Genomic DNA, 23143 nt, shown 5'->3' with positions numbered 1-23143 from the left:
ACAAATCCTGCCATGCTCACCTGACTGGCTTGTACTTGCTGTCCTCCTCCTCATCAGTATCACTACGGATAGTAATAACACTCACAGGAGGGCTGGGTGTATCAGGGATCACTATGGGCTGTCGCTGCTCTTGGATTGGGAGAAGAGGATTGTATGATGTGGAGGCATGAAGAGGGCTGCTTCCAACTATTGAATACACTTGGGATGGGATGACATCCAAAGCAGACAGAGTCCTGTAAAATAACAGTCAAGAATAGTAAAACATCAATGGTGCAGAATGAATTCTTAAATGCAAGTTTCCACTACCAATATAATACCATTATGTATTTTGTGATCGTTTTAAGTAACACCAGAGACCAAGTGACACCACAAAGTGAACCCCAGTTTTCATACAAAACCCCAACACAGTCACTCGTGTTAGGGAAGTGCTTGCGATACCTATTTCTGCTCATTAACATGGCTGCCAGTCCCCACAGTTAAAGGATTATCAGGGACTCTTGCATCTTCTACAATGCAGAACAGGGGAACATAAACTGCAGCCGTTGCCATTGGTGGATTTGAGTACCTGAAAAGGACAGTTTACACAGTTTGTCGACTACGGGTGCATATTTTTTTTGACAACGAGCGTCACAGATGCTGACCAATAGCAGATATCTGCCATGCTGGATATTTTTTGGCTGAAACTGAAGTCATTCAGGTTGAGTGACAAAATTGCATCAGTGGAAGCCCAGACTAGGCCACAGACTGCAGAAGTTTTTCACAAAATAGCCGCATGAAATTCTTAAAAAGTAGAAATAATCTTTGGGCTGGCACGAACTGTTTATAGGGCTTGAAAACAATGGTTGATGGATAAGCTGGGCCCTTTGGTCACTCAGTGTTCCAGTGAAATTCCATGTTCATTAATGGCTTATGAAGCCATCATGATAGGTAATACATGTCTGACATGTGGGGCTCCAACTTCTAGGAACATGAGAAGGGGAATGCTGTTTTCGCTCCAATGTAATTGAGCTGAGAGATGCAAGTAGCTTTGGAAGTCCCATATACTTTGAATGGAATAGCTTTGAGCATGTTTGGTTCCCCACAGTCTATGGCGAGAGTTTATTAAAACCTATACAGAGCAAGGAATGCACAGGAAGCCATTTAGATGCACATGCCCTTTTCAAAAGGTAAAAAAATAAAATGTTTTTAAGTGAGCGCAACCTACAAGACATTAAAGAACAGACAGATACATGTCAAAACCGCTTCCCTCCCTGCTGACATTGTTAAGTCTATTCCATAGGTAGGACAATTTGGATTTTACCATGCTGCGGTTTCAACATATTACAACGTATGGTAGCTGGTTTAGTCAGCTGGTGTTTTATGACCTGGTATATGAAGTGTGAAATACACATGACAATTTTTTTTTTTAGTAAAGCAACCCTTACTTGGAATTCTGTCCTTGCGTCAGCTTGTTTTTCTTTGCTGATGCATTTCCACTTTGCTGCGGACGAACGACATGAGCAACCCCAACGTTTAGAGGCTGAGTTGCAGCTAAGGTCACGTGGTTGGCAAGCAATGACGGCTGCTGCATCAGTGCACTATACTGGTTTCCATGGGAATGTGCATTTCTAATATAGAAAAGACAAGCACTCTATTTACATCAAGCTCTTGGTTTTCTAACACTTATATTTGTAGTACATATGAATTACCTATGCCTTGAACAGTTGTACACAGGGTAAACTTTGCACTGCAGAGGATAGGCCTAAGGGCTCGTTCACATCTGCAATACTCCGTTCTGCAAGTTTCAGTTTCCTGCGCAAAACAGGGACAGGAGACAGAAACCTGCATCTTTCAATCTCATTCATTTGAATGGGTTTGAAAAGTGACTGGCCGTGAGCGCCAGTGAGTGTTTTATGATCTCGCAGCAAAACAGTTTAACCAGACAGTCGGATCATGCAGTACTCGGTCGGTATTAAAAAAAAAAAAAAAAAAAAAAAAAAAAAAAAAAAAACCACATGCGGAGAGCTCAAAACGCTCAAGGCCAGACTCAGCATGACCGGTTTCTGTCTTCTGCTGGCAGAAGTCGGAAACCAAATACGGAGTGCCGAATGCTGGTGTGAACCCAGCGTAAGACTATTTAAAGACTAAGCAATATTCAAACAAGTGTGGACAAGCTGCTAAAGTTTAGTTCTAATCCATCATCGTACTGAACACAATGGGAAAATCTTACATATCCATAGCAAGTTCCAGTATGATACAAGTTTGACCAACAAAAGGAAAAAAAAAAAAAAAAGCCCATGGTTTTGGGAGAAGCTCCAAGCACAGATGTGAATGAACATAACTAAAACTTGAGTAAAAGTAGACCACTAACAACTGAAGGATTTATTTCCGCCTCCTATAAACAAATTTGGTAGACTATTAAATACCATACATTGATCGATCATTAAGCTTTAGAACACCTAAAGCTTACCAGCTCTTAATCTCAAAGTGGGCTTCTCCGCTCAGTAAGCTGCCCCATATACTACTGGCAGTCACAAAAAAGTACCATACAAGTGCTATGGAGTTTAGCTACTGGAAGCACAATACAATAGACCCATAATTCATGAGTATGATGTACTCACAAGGAGAAGATGGCAATCACCCTAAACTGCTTTCAGGAAACATACCTCCATTCTGTGAGCTGCTGGTTACTTCCAATAGTCTCAGGAATCACTGTCGCTGGCTGAACAGAGTTGTGAAGGGCGACTCCAGGAAGCTGTTGCCATGTGGATGGCAGCAAGATCTGCTGTGTTCCACCAGGCCAAGCCTGCTGGAAAACACAAAGGTTGGAGAGAGAAGATTTCTTAGTTCACTTTGACATTGTTGCATACCAACTTTTTATAAAGACATAGGACAGTCATCTTGCAGAGGAAAGGTTGGAGAAAGAACTGAGCAAAGCAGTTGATGAAAAGGGCATGTGGCAGAGCAAGGTGTGTGGCCAACCTACTAGTTCTAAAACGTTACATTCAACACCCATTTACTAAAACCGGACCATGACTTTGTAGAATGTAGAAATTCACCTATTAAATAAGCTTAACCAAGGCCTTACAGTCAGTGAACTGCTTCAGTGATTGTGAGCCAATCCATAAATTGGAGACTACAAGACCCATTGGATATGGCCCAAGTGGCAACACCATGGGCCTTCCATTCTATGTAAAACAATTTTGGTGCATTTTTAGGATTTATACTGAGCTGACTAATAGGAGACCGTATTACTAAGTCTGCCCGAGTGACCACCAAACTGAAGCCCTGAACTACTGTACAAAGCTCTTGCCACAAGACACTTGTGCCCTACAATAACGTTACCAAGGAAGGTTATCAAACTTGCTAATGCAACATAACTGACGACTAAGGAGTGCCTGGAAAAACACACGAACAACTATTTATGGAGAACTACAATTAAGCAATTATGTGGCGTTGCTATGAACTCAGTGTCAAGGATACAACGTGCTACCAAGAAGCCAATCTTCTCTAACAAGATATCACTAAGTCTTAATTTATCAGAGAGATAAGATGTGGAAATTACTCAAGACTGAACTAAAATGCTTTGCCTATTAGTTGTACTACATTAACATGGTAAATCTCACTGCATACACTTGCAAAAGCTAGAGAGTCATGAGTAGCATGCTGGGAATTCTAGTTCTGCAAGAGCTTGAGAGCCAAACTGGGGACGGCTAGTTATTCAGAGGCACATAAGTCCATGACAGAATAAGTCCTTTAATTCTTGTGAATATTTTGTGTGTTAATGACAGTCTTTATGACATTTTACGAGCTACGGCCAATGAAAGGATAGCCTTGTCACTAGGTGTAAGATGTGTCCCCCACAGTGGTAGTCCATGCCAAGTGTCAGTGCTGAGAGCTGCAGCACATCTCTATCCACTGGCATAAAGTGATATAGCAGATTCCAGCACAACAGATGGCTAGGAAGCGGCAGTATCCCCAGCTATATTCCATACAGAACTTTTGCTAAAAGGGGTGGGCACAAGGTGATTGAGTCATATGGCCTACAGGACACTGCACAAAGTTATCTAAAAGTTGCTATCTTCCAGTGAAACCCTGTCTGAGAATAGTGACATGACTGCTACAGAACAAAAAAAGCGAGCCTAATTTTAGGCTTGGTGGCCAGAGTAAAAACTGAAAGATTAAGATTTGTGTAGCCAACACCACTGTAGAGAAAAAACACTGCTGTTATTTACTGCCTGGGCTCTTTATGTGCTGAATTCCTGGCCTCAAGCCCAATTTTGATACCAGGTCAAGGGAACCAGCACCTGGCACCCTCGTCCTTCGTCCCCTCAACGTTCAGGGGTATTACATGCATGGGAATAATGAAAACTTTCAGCCCCCATATACACCTATAACCACTGAACAGAGGGGGGAGTGAATTCCAGGTGCTGGTTCTAATCATGTGACCTAGTGTCATAATAGCCCAAAGAACCCAAGAAATAGCCAACAAGAGTCCCCAGAAAGCCCTTTGAAAAGTTTACACATATACAATTTTGGTTGGCACAATACCATGTCATGCAGCACATCCCATACAACAATTGCAGGATTCAGAAAGCACTTCTGCAAGTGACATATCCCTGTCTTATAATGGTTGTCCTGACAAGATATTTAAAACCGAAAAAACTAAAAGTCCCAAAGGGAGAAAATCAAGTTTAATAAAAAGGTTAAACCACACCATGCTTCTTTCCAATAAGCCAACACCTGCACAAGACAAAGCATATAGTTTAATATAGAGCAAGTACTATCATCCCAAATGTGATGCAGAGATCTGCCGTTCCAAGCGACGAACTGCTTTGACAAAGGAAGGACATAATATGCAAAGCTCTGCAATGGAGTAATGCAAACTTATGCAAAGCGGTAAAAAAAACAAAACAAAAACACAAAGGGGCAACCGAATCCATTGGCAAGCTGGCAGGTAAACTAAAGGTGAGCTACAGTTAGATTACTGGATTGAAAGAAAATCTTTGGAATGCATATTGACGAATACAGAATTGACAGTGATAAATTGATGCAAATGAGGTCCTGCATATCTAGTCTACCCCACTCTGCAAGACAGCGGGTCTTCACTTGTTCACAGAATGGAAACCAAGAATTTTGGATTAAAAATTTCAATCTTCTAAACTAAGTTTTTGTTTGATTTGGTGCATGCTAGAATGCATGTTACAAAAAAAAAAAAAAAAAAAAAAAAAAAAAAAAATTATATATATATATTTTATAAAGAGAATTTAAAGTGAACCCTGTGATATGGTGTGTGCTACCCTATTCAAGGACAAAATATGATAGAAAGCAGCAGAGCGATATATAGGTTAAGATTTTGAGACGAGCTTCTGAGTAAAAAGCAGAACAAATCTTGACCGGACTCCTAGACTAGACAGTTTAAGAGCCCTGATAACTCCACACAAACTTACTGACATTCTCTGTATAAACATTAGTACAAGGAAAGCAGTCACCCATTGTGTGGGCAGCACAAGCAGGACTCTTACTGTCTCTCCTAGGAGTCCTGTCTTTATTTTGAATCGGAAGTTCTCCAAGTCAAACCTAGAGCTCACCGAACTCCGCTTCTTTCCCTCCATGTCCTGTTCTCTAAGAACAGTAGAAATCAAGTGACAGGCATTTTAACAGCCTGAAGACTGAGTCTTAATCTGTTATGCTCTCAAAGAAAAATGTGGTGTTTTAAGAACCAATAGAATGAGAAATCTAATCCATTTTGCATGCTGAAATCTGGCAGCAGATTTGGCTATAAAAATAAAAAATTAAAATGTAAAAATGTTGAAGGATGCTATAGATTAGTCAAGCAGTACTTGACCAGTTCATGCTTTAAGAAATTGTGACTCAGAAGTAATCCATTCTGCCTTAATGTTTAATCAGTTCACAAGCATCCTTATGCATGTCATAATGGACGTCACCAGCACACACACACAATAGCATGTAGTTAGAAAGGTCTTAGGTCAATTTTGACGGTGGTGTTTCATAACCATGAGACGCTCATGGGAAACATGACTTAAGAGAAATCCCAAAAATTTGCTCTCTCCGAACCTAAGTTGAGCTCACCTTTAAGTTCAATCAAGAATTTCAGCATCTGTGGAAAAGCAATATCATTGAGGGTACAGAACAAGCTCTTTCATTGATTGGGTTAATGGCTGTACAGAGTTTGGGGTTGTTGGTTAAAGTACTGCTGAAGCCATAGATTAGATCTCCATATAGATGACAGGCCTTCAATGTTGTAGGTGTCAGCAGCAAACTGTTCTCCAGGCATTTGCAAGGTTAATACCAAACAAGCAAGTAAATAAAAAGCAACTAAATCTCACTTGTGCATGCAAAGAAGCGACTTCCATCACAGCCCAGTTTGGAGGTACTCAGTAATTGTACGAAGGACTTGACCCAGCACCTGCCATTCCAGTTATAATGAAAAGGTTGTGGGCTTCAAGAGAGGTCCTACAGGTCTGAGGGATTGTCCAGCCCCTCTCTACCACCTGATCTGACACTGGGAATGGAGAACAGCCCCTGCATGCCAAGGGTCTACTGCCAAAGCAACCATCTGACACCCAGCAGGTAAGGTGCATATAAGCCAAACTCTACTAAATAGGACACATGCACAAGACTTGCTGGGCATCACCCAGCTGCCTCAATAGCGCCCCCCCTCCCAAAGGGTGCAGCAGAATCCCTTCGCTCCCAGTGTCAGGAGATCAAAGGTGGAGAACTCCTTTAACAAATCTACTCTCCTCAAATCAATTGTGCTTGACATGTAATACAAACTCAATCCTTTGTTTAGTTATGCAGTCTACCAAGTATTCTACTGGTCACCTCAAGGCAAGTTTCCCCCCATACTTCATGTGAATCCAACTTTGAAATATTATAAAGTCACTGTGTAGCTTCACATGAGGGAGAATAACCCATCAGCAGGTATATTATCGCATGGATAGCAAGGTTCTAGGTGACCAAGGAGTCTGGATTCTTCACGATAGAAAAAGATATGCCACAGACTACTATAGCTTTAATTCACTCCAGCCATTAAGGATTCTGATATACACCAGTCAGACATATACCTTTATACTGTGGTGATTATATGGCCAGAGTTACATGGTGTATCAGTATGGATGTCAGGTCAAAATTTTGTGGAATGTCAAATATAATAGAAACCTTTAGACAGAATGGTTTGTAGTAGGAAAGATTAAAAAGGAAAAAAAAAAAAAAAAAAAAAAGACTTTGTAGGAAGCAAGACTGCAATTTAGCCCCTCATTGGAACTGCTGCTTTTAAAAAAAAGCCAGGCTGAGACATAAAGAGGCGGACAGCACCGTGGCAATCATTTAGAAAAGGAAATCAAATGGAAATAAAAATGAGACATTAAGAACGAGCCGCTTAGAATGTTGCAAGAACAGCCACAAGATGGAGCTCATGCTTCCATGCTCTTCTGAAACGGGCTACGATAAGAGGAAAGGAAAACAGAGAAATACATATATAAAAAGGAGACCGTTAGTGGACACAATCAAGTGAAACAAAATTACCAGTACAGCAGCAGTCTGTTCAACTAAGGCCGGCCGCCCTGCTGCGCAGTTCAGGGTAAAGGGTACCGCATACTGCGGCGTGATGGTGGCTACGTGAGGATGAAGAGTTGTTACCATTAGTGGGGTACAGCTTCCCTGAAACGTAGATTAGGAGGTGAGTGAAACACTGTACTTATAGCAGGATATAGGCTTTAATAGTACTATGAGAACAGCCATAGGGAATGCTCTATGTGAAAAGGTGCCTTTCCATAAACATCTTAAAATAAACCAACAGGGATGACTTCAGAGGGCTCAGCTAAGTGGAGGTTATGCCTGCCCATTGCCTTATAGTACTCATTTCTAACGCAAAGGCATGAGGGTGTACTTATGACTTGCATAGTTTAGTGAAAATAACCTAAAGTTCTAAAAAAATAAAATAAAAAAAATCATTGGAGATTGTAGAATACTTGGGCCCCATAATAGTTTAAGTAAATCTGTCATGTGATTTCTGCTCCCCTGGGTGTAACACGCAATAGAACATAACTTGAAGGGGTATTCCCATGAACATTTTTAAGTTTGTAGGTAATTATATGTTAAACATCTTTGCAAAATATTTTAATTACTTATATTTGCAGAGTTTTGAAGATTCTCTAAATATCTCCTGGTCACAGCCTTGTCTTGATCGGTTGCCAGTGGATACCACCATGAATGCAGGACCCTTCTAATGTCAAAATCAGCCATGTCGTGCTTATTGTGGCCAGGATACCTTCTGATACATGTAGTGTCCATGCATGATATCCCAGGTACAATAAGAAAATCATAGCTGGTTCCCAACAAGTCCCAGACCATAGAAAGTTTCTGCATTAGTGGTTGTAACGATTGGCAACCGATCAAGATAACAGACTGTCACCACTAAGAAAGTTAGAGAATCTTTAAAACTCTGCAGAATTTTTAATTACTTGTTTAACTTAATTCTCTACAAATATAGATATGATTATATTCATGGGAATACCTCTTGAAGTATAGGGAATACCCCTTTAAGGATTACTAAGTAAAGATGAGAAAATCCAGACAGGACTCCTAAGAGACTCAGTAAGGGCTCGTTCACATCTGCGCCCGGTCTCCGTTCTGCAGGTCTCCGTTTCCAGCGCCAAACAGAGGCAGGAGCCAGAAACCTGCAGGACTCTTTCATACCCATTTGAATGGGTTTGAAAGATGTCCGGCGGTGAGTTTTATGCTCTCCGCCGCGAAACCAATTTTTTAAAAATCAGACATGCAGTACTCTGTGTCTGGTTTTAAAAAAACGGTTTCGCGGCAGAGAGCATAAAACGCTCACCACCGCTCATGGCCGGACCCGACAGGTTTCCATTTTCTGCCGGCAGAAGACGGAAAGCTGAGTACGGAGACCCGAACACAGGTGTGAACCTACCGTAAGAGTCCTGATTTAGATTGCCCCAAAACACCACAGCCCACACTGATCAGCAGACTGTACACAATGGTACAGGGAGAGCCGTCGATCTCAGTTCGTGAATAAGGCATCATATTCACTGTCTTTCCGAGGAGTTGTGTCAGGATTTAGGCAGTCTTTCACTCAAATATCCTATTCCAATAACTTCTATTACAAATCTTATCTTCCCTCCCTGTGGTATATTTATGGTACACTGTTCTGCCTTAGAAAGTGAAATAAAGCAGGCCATAGAAATATAATGCTAATCTTTGTCAGTAGTGTAGGTAACCATTGCAGAATACAAAGCAAACCAGGATTGCAACCAGACTATCAGATGTACTCGCTTCTAAAGGTTTCTTGCTTGATACTTAACACTATATTTTATAGTCTTAAGTTATCACCTAAGAATAGAATAATTTTACTCACCACAACACAATCATTGTGGGAAGAACACAAATCTGATCAAAAACACACCAAAAGCTCAGCAGGTCATAGCTGCATCTTTAGGTTCTGGTGTATAGAAAGTTTCTATACACCAGAAATAGAGCAGAAATGCAGTGTCCACAGAGCTTTATTCTACAAATCACTATAGGCAGACATACTAGCACATTTTACCACTACAGAATATTGGCAGTGGACTAGGTTGTGTATGACTGTCCAACAAGTGAAGTAGTATAGGGCACACCTCATTTCAAACACCCATTCTTTTTGTTTGGAGACACAAGTCACCAGGTGGGACTGGCAGCTGTTTACTCCTATTGCCCAATTCATAACATGCTGAGCATGCTTGTACATGGACAGGGTTTAGAAGGAATAGCTGTTGGCTAAACAGTTTTTAGGCCTTACAATTTGATGTTGTGCGTCGGTGACATGCATACGACCGAGTCTAGCCAGGCGTGATCAAATAGCATTGACAGCACATTAATAATTTGTGTGCCGCCCGTGCCTTAGCAGCCCCAGTCATTGAAGTCCGTGAGCACGGGCCACAAAACAAATAGGACCTGGATGGAGTTTTAGGAAGGTTATTTTGTAACATCTATAATAAACCTGTATTAGGGCCTTTGTGTAGGTTATCAAATGAAATGCAATTCCATACAAAAGTAAGCTGACTATAGAACATAATGGGTTAGAATGACTTAAGGGAAGGTGAAGAGGATGGTGAGAAGGTTCACTTACTCCTCCCATCTGTCATCTACTACAGACTAAGTGAGGGACTTTGTGAGTTACTTCATGTCTGAACAGAGAAGTCATGGTTTACAAGACAGGCCTCTGAAGACCATCTTCTGAAAGGTCTCAAGATTCAAAGCTTCAAGTACCCATACACCTTAGATAGCTGTCAGCCATACATGATGGTCAACGGCTGTTCCCTTCTGACTCCATGTACACACTGTTTTCAAAGACCACAGGGGAGAAGATTGCCACCAAACTCCTCTAGTGCCTACTTTGAGTGTAAAAACAATTATCCTTTGAGTCTTCCTTCCAGCAAGGATCATCTGGTGGTCATTCCTGCTGAAATGGAGTTTAGGACTTTTGGCAAGTGTCCACCCTTGAATGTCGATGGAGCCATCAAGCAATTTTACCATGAAAAACTAATGCACGTTAATACAAAAATCTGATCTGTACACATCTCAGTGGTAATGTTTTATAACTATGTTTAGTGGCATGTTTAATTCTCTTGTAACTTATTTTTTTAAACCCCATTTTTTTTTTTGTGACTGGATGGACTAGGAGCTCCCCAAGCGGTCCTCTGTATATAGGCTTATCAGATTTATAGTTTTAATCGGCAGGTATATCAAATGAAATGAATACCTGAATGTCTAACCAGGTGCTGTAAGAAAGGGTTGTACAGAGGCCTCAGTCACGAAATTTCTCAGAGTATCGGGTGATCAAACTTTGTTAGTCCAACACAGATTAAAGGGTAGTGGGGCAAAAGCAAGCAAACAAAGGGGTTCAAACATTCTGGTGTTGAGTAACAGAAATATACATATATTTATATGCACAGCATATGCCACTATAAACATATGTATAAGGTAACAGCTACATAAATAGGGGCCTGCCAGTAAGTAATCTGTGCTAAGGGTTTGTACCAGCAAATGGACATTTGAACTAATATGAATGTGCAGAGTACTAATAAAGAGGAATAAAAATAAAGTAAAAACCCTCCAATTTGACACTGCTGGTAGAATGATTTTATAGGGGTTGACCCAAGTGGATCTGACAGTCGGCAAAATGTCATCGTAACAAGAAAAAAAAAAAATTTATAGCAGACAACTAGGCTATGTTGCACACATACTAACCATCATGGAGACCACTATTCGGGACAGTTCACATGTCAGAAAATTAAGAAGAATTTAAGGAAGTTTCCCACCTCTATTTCTTCTACACTTTCAGACGCTGGGGCTAGTCGGGAGCGTCTTGTACTGCAGGTTCTGCAGTGGATTCATGTATGGAATCCAAGGAATAAGTGAGCAGGAGGCTTAATCAGATTATGTATAGCTGGGAGTTGTCTGGCTCAAACCAAAGTTATACCAAGTGTTCAATTGGTTGTGGGAGATAATAGATAAATTGTGCTCTGTTTGCTATGGTCATTGTGAAATGCCTAAAGCCAATCCGGTAAAGAACTCACTGGGCAAATCTTAAGCCCGGTTCACATTTACGTTCGGAGAGTCCGCTTGGGGAGACCACTGAATAGAAACCTATCTGCATAGTTTAAAAAAATAAATAAAAAGTTACTTAGGAAACAGACCCCATAGACTAATGGGGTCCGTGTGGTCTATGCACGAGGAACAGAGAAAAGTGGTGCTTGCAAGACTTCTCTCCATATATGTCATGTGGATAGGGAAACAGAATGGCCTGAACACAGATGGGAACCAGGCCTTAAAAGTTAAGCTTTATTAAATGTCAAAGATAAAATTTAGCAGTGTTAAAGGTTTTACCTAACCATATTAGTGGTGATCGTCTTTTGCCTTCACCAGTTACCAACGGATACCACCATGGATGTTTTAATTTTTGTGATGGCTGGAGTTCAGAGCACTTCCATCAGCAACCAATGAAGACAACAGCCCATCACAACTGAGACTTACACTGAGGCCCCACGTTGCAGAAACGCAGCTTTTGTTGCAGATTTTGCTGTGATTTGAGCCAAAGCCAGGAGTGGAGTAGAAGGTAGAAGTACTTTATACCTCTTTTACAGCCACTCTACTATAATGAAAGAAAAACACTGTTTTCTGCAACATGAGGACTTAGTCCTGAGTAAATTTCTAATATATATTAAAAAAAAAAAAAAAAAAAAAAAAAAAAAAAAAAACTTTGTAAAGTTAAAAATTTGGCAAATATTTACAAAAGTGTTAACTAGAATTTTAGTGTTAAGGAGGGTATACCCATTAATATATATTTAACCCATAAAGTTTTGTTGTTGTTTTTTTTGTTTTTTTTAACTACTTTGCAAACAGAGATCATGACTCTGGATTTTTTTGTAGTCATTCAACAGCAATTGTACACCTAGGTGATAGATCTCCGGTGGTCATGTGACGGGCACACAAGTGGCGAGGCCAATACTGTACAAACCAGCGACATACAAAACAGAAGTTTTTATGCACTGGATGTAAACAATGAACAGCCCGACTGAAAGATCACAAGCAGAGATCCTGAATAGGAGGAACCAATACAGGAAGTATATTAAAGAAAAATGTATAACCCTATTTAAAGCACAACCCCCTCCCCTAATTCTATGATCACAAGAGACATGGGGCGATGTCTTCATGTAACAAGTATCAGGCTCTCTACAAACTCTTTAACCCCTTCTCTATGATTGGATGGTAGGTCCACCTCATGACCACAGCCTCTAACCTGTATGAGCATCACCACAAGCCGTTTACCTGCGACTCCCCTACTTAGCAGTTTTGACCCCTCAACACTGACATATTAAAGGATGCTATCCATAACTACCTCATGGCATCTGCTAAACTGTTAATACCAAAATCATAGAAGAAAAATGAAAGCCTAAAAACTGAGTCATAAGGCTGGAATGGTAGGAAACTATACTGAGAATGTAACAAATGTCCTCCACCTGCACCATTACTGTACTCTATTATTGGCATCCTGTGCGGCTGATTCATGGGACTGTATTCAGTTTCCAGGAGTCTGTTTTCTGAGGTCATGTTTCCATTATAAACTCAATGAAACACGACTTATTCCAGGCATTTTTTTCCCTTCCTACAAAAGCTGCCTGATGTATTTTTAGACAAATTACTTTGCGAGATCAATGGCTGTGCGTAAGCCATGATCAGTTTTCAGACGGGCACAATTAGCTTGAGGAGAGTGGATGCTGAGCAGTGAAATAGCTCGCTTTATGTTTGCTGGAAGGACATGGCTGGGAAAAGAGTTTGAAAAAGATAAATGGCTTTTCAAAAAGGAAAGTCTTTATCTAGTAATGGAATGATTTCCTGTACACAAAATACATCATTGTCTTGGTTCTGATGAAAGACCTCAAAACAGTGATCAGAGCCTGGAAAGCATTAGAAATATTGTGCTACAGTGATGCCCAGTGGGTTACCCTCCCACGCCCTCCTAAAGGGTCACTATGGGTGAAATGAGAATGCAATGTGAGTAACGTTTCTAAACGGATACAAGAAAAAAAGAGAAAAGAGAAAAAAAAAAAAAAAAAAAAAAAAATCACAAAGCTCCTAATGTGTATATTTCATTAAAATATAAAATGTTCTATTGCCAAGAGTCCACTGTACCCCAAGACTTCTAGACAAGTCATGATAAATGGACAGCTAACATTTGTATAGACAGAAAGTTTCATGTTCTACTTTGAGGTCAGATTAGGCAATTCACATGAGGTGCCCATTATCACCGGGCACATTTACGGTGAGGTTTTATTGACAGCGTTATGAGCTCACTTCAAAGCCAAATGCTGGTTCGCAAAACTGCATCATTGAAAAACCAGAAATTCTCCTCATGATGAACCGATGCAATCTGGGCCAAATCCATATTATATTCCTGAAATCATAGGCACACCCAGGCTACTTCTCCAGTGTAGATGAGGACATCCATAAGAAAAGGATGCCAGGAATTCTGGAGTGGTGACTCACAGACTGGGCAAAGAAATTTACAGTTTGCTAAAGACAGGACTTTGTTAAAGGGAACCTGTCACTTTACACAAGCATCAAGCAGCATGTTATTAAACAGGGAGAGCTGAGCAGACAGATTTGTGGGAAGAAGATTCGGTATCTTATTTACTTAAATCAATGCTCGTTCTATGCTTAGAAGTCCAATGAGATGTCTGAGCCTTTCCAAGACAGACTGTAAAAGCAGCAATTCAATGAGTACAACTGTCCACTGGACTTTAAGGGATTTCCAAGGATTAGGTTTTACTTGTTGTTTGGGCCCTTTTTGTATTGAACAATGGCATCTGGGCTGTGTCTGATGGATTCTGATCATGTGACCTTGTCAGTCTTCCTCCACCCTCCTCTTTGTATTCAATGAGTATTTGGGGGTCTGACTATTACAATAATTGAGTCTGCCTTTTCCACATAGCTGTAACATCATTGAACATGGAGGAGAGGAAGACTAATGCTGGTTCTGATCACATGACCCAGTTCAGATGGCTCATGTCAGAATCAGCCATGAAGGCTGAAGAGTTTCCCCAGAAAAGCCCCTTAAGCATGGAAAGAGTGGGAATGTAAGTGAACATACAGAATATTTTCCAAAAACCTATATGTTCATCTGCTGAGCTCCTCCTGTCCTGTAACATGCTGCCTGCAAACTAAACCGTGTTCAATGTGATGGACTCCCTTTGTCTCAAACCCATGCAAAGCTCCAGGAATATAATAGCTGAAAACTGAAAGCTACATTACAACTTGAACAGGTCCTATACACGCCAATGAGCATTTTATATCCCTTTTCTTAGCAAGATGCCTGCTTAATCTTAAAGAGCTTCAGAATACCTTGTGTTATGAGGGATAACAAAGCTGAAGATTATAAAACATGGACGAATGACGGTGATGTCGATAGCATGGTTCTATGTAAACATGGAATATACGTGCAGAGTCAATCACGAGGAGTGAGCCAGCTGATAAAATTACTCATTGACTCTATAAATAGGTTGCCCCAAGACATTTGTGAAGTACACTACAAAGCTCACATTATCATTGAATTACCTGTGTCAGGACCCCTGATTGAATCTGGAGAGGCTGGGCAGCAGGAGCTTGGGGCACAATAGGGACAGTACTGTCCATCCGAACAGGAAAACCAGAATGCTTGGCGGTTGCTTGAAGTCCAGCAGCTTAAAAAATATATATATATATAAAGTCACAAATCCCTCAAGTAAAATATATTTTCAGAAAAAAAAATATATATATATATATATATATATATATATATATATATATATATATATATATATATATTCTGCAGTAGTCTGTCAAAGCAGAAAACTAACATCTGTCTGAACCAAATTCGTCTGATTTCTTACAGTAAATTTATATGCTCAGACACTACAAAAAGATTAGTGTGCGTCAAAAACTACTGATAGTTACCCTGTAGTATTTGTTATCCCTACTCAGATTAATGGAGATGGCATCATGCTCACTAGCACAGAGACTTTCCTGTTAGGGACAAGTTTTAGTTTATAAGTATGGTCTTTCTTTAACAGTAGTGCTAGTTTTATAAGGCGGATTCTGGAAACTACTTTCGCACCTACACCGAGAGGCTAAGACCAACATAAAACCAATATTCCCAGTGTATTGTGAGTTAAAAAGACAATTCCATACATATCAAAGCTTAGTACTGCACTAAGCAATTTAGCTTTTTAAAATAAAAAAAAAAAATAAAAAAAAAGGCAAAAAGCAAGATACCTTGAAATGCTGGAGGGCAAACTATGAACGTTTGCTGGAATGGATCTGTTTGGGTGCAGAGCTGGGTTGTCCCTGGCTGAAGAGATACCCCTTGTTGAGCAACGCCAGTCACTGGGGCAGCAGCAGATGGTGGATAAAGAGCTGACTGATAATTTAACAATGACACATCGGAGTTTGCCAGGGACAGAGTAGCTGTTGCGGATGAGCTTGAAGCCAGTACACTAGCCTAAAAGGGAAATAAAGGTTAAGATTTTGGTAACTTTCCAGAACCAGTCACACTCTAGTAATGTAACAGCTGCTTGAAATAAACAGCTGTAAGGCCTGAATTTCAGATACGTCACAGTAACATCAGATTAGCCAGCTTACACAGAACTGTCAGACTTTCCCCCTGACTCTTAGAAGTTACTGGTTCTCTAGACGTTGAGTTGGTATAGGGAGTCTTACGGGCACTGCTTATTAGACTAAAGGCGTGTGAAATAGATCTCTTATAGATGGAAGAAGCTTCTCTAATATCTGCAGGTATCTACCCAGTAAATTAATGTCCAACCCACTAAAGAGCTCTGAATTACATCTAATAGTCAATCCATAAATCCCCATCTGGTTCTCGTTGGCTGTGAAAGATGCCTTTGATAAAGCACTTGCAAGATAATTGGTCTCCTAGAGGAGATCCAAGTGGTGTACGGCATCTTACAAGACAAGTTTCCAATAACAACAAACTAAAGAAGTCTGAAGGAATTGGTACTGATATACTGGATCAGACTTAACCACCAAAACTAGAGACAAGGAGGACCCTGTGCACTGCAGCAATGGTTGGGATACATACCTGGTTGTGCACAGTGTTCAGCTGGTTACTGAAACTCATGGTTAGATTTGTGCTTGTGTTAGGAGCCACATGGGTGGTGAAGGGACTCTTAATCTGGTTTACTGTATCATACACATTGTTCCTCCGCTTACAAATCTCCATGTTCTGAAAGCAGGACTTAACACTGCAGAAGGAAACAAGCCAACATTAGTTCTAAAAAGGAGCAGTACAGATGGCTGAATAAGAGGCCAAAACTATACGAAAGGCATCATAGCCGGTAGAGGGCAAATCTAACTTTAGACGTTTATGGTATAGTCACAGGCATGATATATGCAGGTCTTAACCTCTCTACAGAACAGAGACCCTGATCCACCTGGCTGACATGTGCAGTTGTCATCCTTCATCTTTATACTAGAAGAGCAAGAAGGCTTTCTAACTCCCCATAAAAGCGAATGGAGAAAGCAGTACACTGTAAGCTCCAAGAGTGGGCCTGCAAATAGACATGTATATTTGTTTAAAAAGTGGGAATACCCCTTTAAAGGACGGCAAGGCCAAATGCACAGGCATCATAGACACCGCTTTCCATACCTGTTGAAAACCTTTCAATGGATAGCTATTAAAATCTAAAAGCAGCAAATAAAACGAACACAGATTTACCACTGATTTTCCTCTATTAAGTGCCAGGCCAGGCATTGCCGCAAAAGTTGAAGCAAGAATACAAAAAAAAAAAAAAAAAAAAAAAAAAAAAAGAAAGCATTGTGCGTCATCCATAGAACACCACTGGAATTTTCCTGGAAGTGCCCTCGAACAGGATGTCTGTTCCTGCCAATGCTGCTACTTACTGGTTGCTGTGTGGGAAATCCAGCAGATGAGTCATGGTAACAAAAGGGTGATTTAAGGTTTTCGTTGGAGTTATCCTCTTATCTGCATCAATAGTCAACATTTTCTTCAGCAAGTCTATGTATTCTCTTCTGTCTGCCTTCTCTGCCAACATATCTGTGCCTTCTAGGTCTGTCGACATGTTCACCTGAAAAGGAGGAGTGTATCAGAATGTGCAAGTAGAGACATCTAGTCAGGGCATTGGAGTACTTGTAGGATTCTGGTCTACACAACACAAGCTTAAACCAGTTCAGGTGCAGGGTTTGGATTTTACCCCTTTTTCATTTTTCAGGCCTTGTGTGTAAAGGAAATAAAGGATTTCATTACGGTTACATCTTTTCCTGGTAATGTAGTATTACCCTAAAATAGATTTGGCATCTGCCATTGTCTACTTCTTGGGGGGTGCATTATATGTGCATTTCGGAGTTTATGTTTTAAGGTTTGCCCCCTTAAAGATAAGGGGACTTCATTAAATGTCTTTACTTTCCACTATAATTTTCCATTGTGCACCCCAGAGGAACCTGTGCTGTTGGAGAGACACTGTTAGAGTTGTGCTGGGGATACTCTCTAGGGTCTTTAGCAGTTTGTAATAGCAACTATTACTCCTCGACTCTGCAAAGATTTAAGACTTACCTGTGCCATATCATCTAAACAGTTGAAGATGTACTTGCGGGCCTCTTTAGATTTTATTCCAGTTTCCATTTCATGCTCTTCTGGTGTCTAAACAGACAAAAAAAAAAAATTAAAATTTGGCATGTTTGTATAATCTAAGAGCAATATACTAAAAATTAACCAATATAGGCTTTGTGGATTACCCCTCAATGTCAGGGCCAAATACTGCCCTGGAATATGCCTCCCATTGTATTCAATACAAGTCTGGCATGACAAGACTGATCAGCGCTGGGGGGGGGGGGGGGGGGTAGTATACTGAAAAACCGTAATCCACCACTATATCCATTAGGTTAATTTGCTATATAAGCTGATGAGTGCTGCACGCTCTGCACAGCACCTGCATTAGACATGTGCCTGGATGAGAAATGCCAGCTTTTACACATATGCTGCTTACAAATCACTGTAGTCACCCAAATTGTATTAGAAGAATTAGTGGCCGTGACGACAAAGATCTCATTTTCGCATGTCCTTGTGCACAGCAAATGCAGATGACATGGAAGAACAGACTTTAAATTTTACCTTTAGCCTCCATAATGGGTATCCCAGATCTGGGTCTCTATTGAAAAAGCGCGACGTCTTTGTTCCAGCACTGAGGAGGTACTCTGCAGGAAGTCCTTGTGTCTGGGAGATGTACCTTATCTGAAACACACAATAATGGCAGCAATTTAACATGCGGAGATGACAGCTTTTCAGACTCTAGGTAGAGCTTTACCATGAGAGCGAGTGACCTTGAAAAAACATTTTATAAATAAGAGAACAGCAGAAAATGAAAATGCCATTAAAGGGTTTTGTACTTTTCAAGTTGATGGGAATAGGAGAGCGTATCTGTCACATCCAGATTATCTGTCAGAGGAAGAGGACATAGACGGCAGCCGCCTGCCAAACACCTCTTTGACCGATTCCACCAAAACAAGAGCTTTTCTTATTGTCTATAGACCTGCAATGGCAGACAGTGACGTCAAACTCTGAATTCATATAATTAAGAAATTGATGTTCTTATTCTAGACTGACAACTGCTGGGACTGAACAGCCAAGAGAAAACCTTCAGTAATACTTGCCGTTACCTGTAAATTTTAGGCTCTGGACGAGGGCTGGGCAAATAGGAACACAAAAGGAGAACTGAACATTTTACCTTAAGCATGTTGAAGCTTATTTCTTTATATGCCCTTTTAACATACCACTCACCCCCATTTATATGCCAGGCAATAACACTGAATGTTATTAACTGCCCAGTCCTACTGCATGTAATTCTGTATAATCCCAAATATATCCCAATAGGGCCCGGATTATGGCGTGTAATCCACATCATAATCTGCCCCCCTCACAATGGTGCCTATGGAGACAGTTAGCGGCCTGTTGCAGCGAGCTGCCCTTTCTTCAGGCAGATTCCGCCTGGCGGTGGTAAATTCTAGAGTCCACCCATTCATTCGAGCTGACTCCGGAGGGGGAAGCCGCGACCGTCGTGGCTGGTGGGTTTTGACCCGAAAGTGACGTGGCTCCCCGTGTCACTCTTGGTGCCAAAATCCACCACACTGCCCCCTGTGTGAACTAAGTCATACATTGTCTGTACACTATATATCCCATGATAGTGTTCAGCACCTCTAACAGTATAGGGACAGAAGTATACAACTCTGTATACAGTATATACTAAGGACTGTGCCATACAAAAAAAAAAAACAACAAAACTATAGTATACTGTATACAGAGCAGCAAGTATGGGTGTTCTTACATTATATAAGGGCAGCCATGTATATAGCCACAAAATCTCTAACAGTAGTACTGTATACACCAGTCTTTCTCAAAGTGGGCGATAACGCCCCCTTGTGGGCGCTGGAGGCCTATAGGGGGGCAGTAAAGGGCACAGAAGATTGGGGGGCGTTTAAGCGGTTTAGGGGGGCGATGGCTAATTTAAAGGGGTGGTATAACACTGATCCTATCTATACTGCTTGTTAATGTGGATGTAAGACTTTTCCTAAATACACTGCTTCAGCAAAACTGCTTTGTTTGTCCACTATCTTACTTTATTCACTTCATTATGGACACTAGCACCTGGCCCCCTGCTCATTGCTGAGGGAGCCACATGATGTAGCTCCCTGCTGTGTGGGGGGAGAGAGGGGGGGCTGAGTGTACGGAGCCAGCCTGTGTCTGCACCACACATACACATCACCTAGCTCCCTGCTGTGAGATAGAGGGGGGGGGGGGGGGGGGGGGGGGGTGGAATAAGTGCTGCTTTCTTATATAAAGCAGTCTAAATCCTACTGGGCTAAAGGACCTGGTCTCTGTTCACTAGGATAAAGCTTTATTATATAGAGCAGGCTGCTAGTGGGCAGAGGAGCCAGGTCCTTTAGGAAACTCCGTACAAGGTAAATCCAAGTCTACAGGACCTTTTGATGACATCACAGGCCCTTCAGTCATCCCATAGGATCACGCTATGTGGTGGGCGGAGCTACATGCTAATCTGGGGGCGGGGCTAATTGACGCAAGCAAACAGGAAGAAAGAAGATTTTTAGGCAGCTTAGAAGGCAGATCAAGCTTCATGAGGCTACCCCTTTAAAATTGTTTTTTGGCTTTTAACACAAACTTTACCGCTCCTTTACGCTTAACGCGCATTTCCTCGTGTAACGCCATCTAGGGGACTAGACAGTAACTATTTCCTGTCCAAAAGTTGTCAAACTGTACCATAGATGGCAGTAAGCTCCAATGCGAAGCGAGAAGTTTCTAGTCCATTCTCGAAAGTACTAGGCCCGCCCGCTGCCTCATATAAAAGCACACGCACCATCATGTCACAACCAGTCATGTCATTCAACATTACGAAAACAAGTGAATTTAGCCGCATGTACTTCATATAATTTTTATATTATACACACCAGTTTACAGGCCACCCCAGACAGTAGCTACCCCACCGCATCCCCTTTCTAGGCTTTCCCTGTACAGCGGCTCTTGCCGGCCTACTCCCTTGAATACAGTTGTAATGCAGTTTGCTCTTGAGTAGTGGTGGTAGAGTGGGCACTGTCAGCCCATTTAGTTGTCTGTACACTACATTTACCAAATGCAGCTTTTAAAAAAAAAAAAAAAAAAAAAAAAAAAGTTGTAAAAGTTGTTGTAATCCTGTAGCAGTAAGGCGGGGGCATAGAAAACAGTAACATCTTAGGAAAGTAGTGAGACTCAGATGTGCCAAATTTATCAAACATTGTTGTAGTGACTTGCAATAAGTTTATCAATTGGCACAGAGTTCATCAAAATGAACTGTAAAATTCTCCTCATTGTAGATTTTCATCCAAGGGAAAAGCTGATCGGGGCAGAAATGAAGTGATCGTGAATAACCTGTGAGCAGTTCAGCTGGATATAAAAGCCTTGACTAAAAAGTCAAAAATCATTCACACTCCATTAGCCCTGTAGCTGCTGTGGTGATAAAGTGCTTTATCCTAACTAAGGGAAACTTGCTATATAGATGTGAAAGTTTCCAATCTACAGAGCAAATATCAGGTAAATCTCTTGGCAAGAGCACTGATCTTGCATCAAAGGCCAGTAGACCGTGGAAGAGCATGCCCTCTTCCTGCCAAGTCCAATGCCAGGGCATGCTGCCGTGTTCCATAGGGGCATCTGCACAAAGTTTATTTGCAACCAAGATTATCCTTCTGGCCATAAAAGAAACTAACAAGCTGTAAACAATACTTTGAGGAGTCAGCAAGCCTAGGCAGAGCTCTCTGCTATCTTTACAAATAGTGGTGCGGCCCCTTCTGAGAGAAGGCCATTTGGAGGCTAGGACTGGGGAAGTGTGAGGCATGATGTACTAGAGTCTGAGATATAGGATAGCCTAGTCAGAGGGCAGCAAATGCCTGTACAAAGTATAACACAGCTAAATTTGCCCTGTTCACTTTAAACTGGAAAGGTTTTTTGGGTTTCTTCAACAAAGACTGGACTGTGTGAGTGGCATCTTCTGCACCCCATAAAGCAAGCTTACTGCAGACTACTCATTGCCCCATGTTCAACTGAATGTTGAAACCACCAGATAAGGATCATCTTTACTTAAAGGGGTTATTCAGCTATCAAAAATTATCTACAAATCCACAGCAGTGCCAAATACTCGGTGTTCCCTTGTGCACCCTTTCTTGCTGCTCCTTGTCACTCATTTACATGCAGTCAATCTATGGACAAGCTACATTTCCATGATTCATCTGCCTGTTCTCACTGTGTACCCCTCCTTCTCCACTCCCTGTCACTCCAACATCAGAGGTCACATGCCGCTGTGATGTTCCTTTATACCTGCTGCTCACAAGTGGGAGGGGTAGTGAGCTTGCTTTGCAAAGAGCAGACAGATGAATCATGGGAAATGTAGTTTGTTTACAGATTCACTGCATGTAAATATTGGCAAGGAGCAGCAGGTAAAAGAAAGCCAAGAAAAGGGTGCACAAAGGGACTGAGTATTTAGCAGTGATATAACTTGGAATCTGAACAAAAAAAAAAAAACTGAAATGTAGTTTATTCAATAAACTAATCAATTGCTGTCATGGTTTGAGTTATATAACATTCATGTAATGGTCTGCACCATACAACTGCTGCATGGCACATGGACCGCTAAATTTTTCCCCTAAATTCAACACCCCTTCCAAAAGGTTGCTGACCCCATACTATTATCAGTGCTTCATAGACAGCTTTATGGAACACAAATGATGGAGCAGAATAATTGTTTAGGGTTACAACATGAGTGCAGTGAAATAACCATACATACAAGCTTGTTTAAATGATGGTCTTTATGTAAGTCCAAATACAGAAAGTCACCAGAGTTACTTGAAACTATTAAAGGGGTTGTCCACTTTCAGACCAATATTGAGAGAAATGTTATTGTTTGTATAATAAAAATTTGTACAATTTTCCAATATACTTTGTGTATCAATTCCTCACAGTTTACTAGATCTCTGCTTGCTGTCATTCATTCTGTTACTTCTAGAGGATAAAACCACGGTCATGTGATTT

General features: G+C 41.0%; 1 protein-coding gene across 4 annotated transcripts in view; it reads right to left on the bottom strand.

Annotated features, from left to right (window-relative positions):
* Positions 1 to 23143, bottom strand: part of HIPK1 (homeodomain interacting protein kinase 1) — a 50181-nt gene that overhangs the window by 4362 nt on the left and 22676 nt on the right. The window contains exons 4-13 of one of the 4 annotated variants that reach the window (XM_075264076.1): positions 18686 to 18805; positions 18128 to 18214; positions 17458 to 17642; positions 16637 to 16799; positions 15814 to 16039; positions 15118 to 15242; positions 7528 to 7662; positions 2646 to 2788; positions 1425 to 1607; positions 21 to 233 (exon numbers count right to left, since the gene is read on the bottom strand). In XM_075264076.1, coding sequence (XP_075120177.1) covers positions 21 to 233; positions 1425 to 1607; positions 2646 to 2788; positions 7528 to 7662; positions 15118 to 15242; positions 15814 to 16039; positions 16637 to 16799; positions 17458 to 17642; positions 18128 to 18214; positions 18686 to 18805 — 1580 coding nt within the window. The remainder of the gene's footprint in view (positions 1 to 20; positions 234 to 1424; positions 1608 to 2645; positions 2789 to 7527; positions 7663 to 15117; positions 15243 to 15813; positions 16040 to 16636; positions 16800 to 17457; positions 17643 to 18127; positions 18215 to 18685; positions 18806 to 23143) is intronic. The other 3 variants (XM_075264077.1, XM_075264078.1, XM_075264079.1) reach the window with 3 other exon arrangements.

Source organism: Leptodactylus fuscus, chromosome 2 (assembly GCF_031893055.1).
Source record: "Leptodactylus fuscus isolate aLepFus1 chromosome 2, aLepFus1.hap2, whole genome shotgun sequence".
Lineage (NCBI taxonomy): Eukaryota > Metazoa > Chordata > Amphibia > Anura > Leptodactylidae > Leptodactylus > Leptodactylus fuscus.
This window is presented reverse-complemented; position numbering and strand designations above follow the sequence as displayed.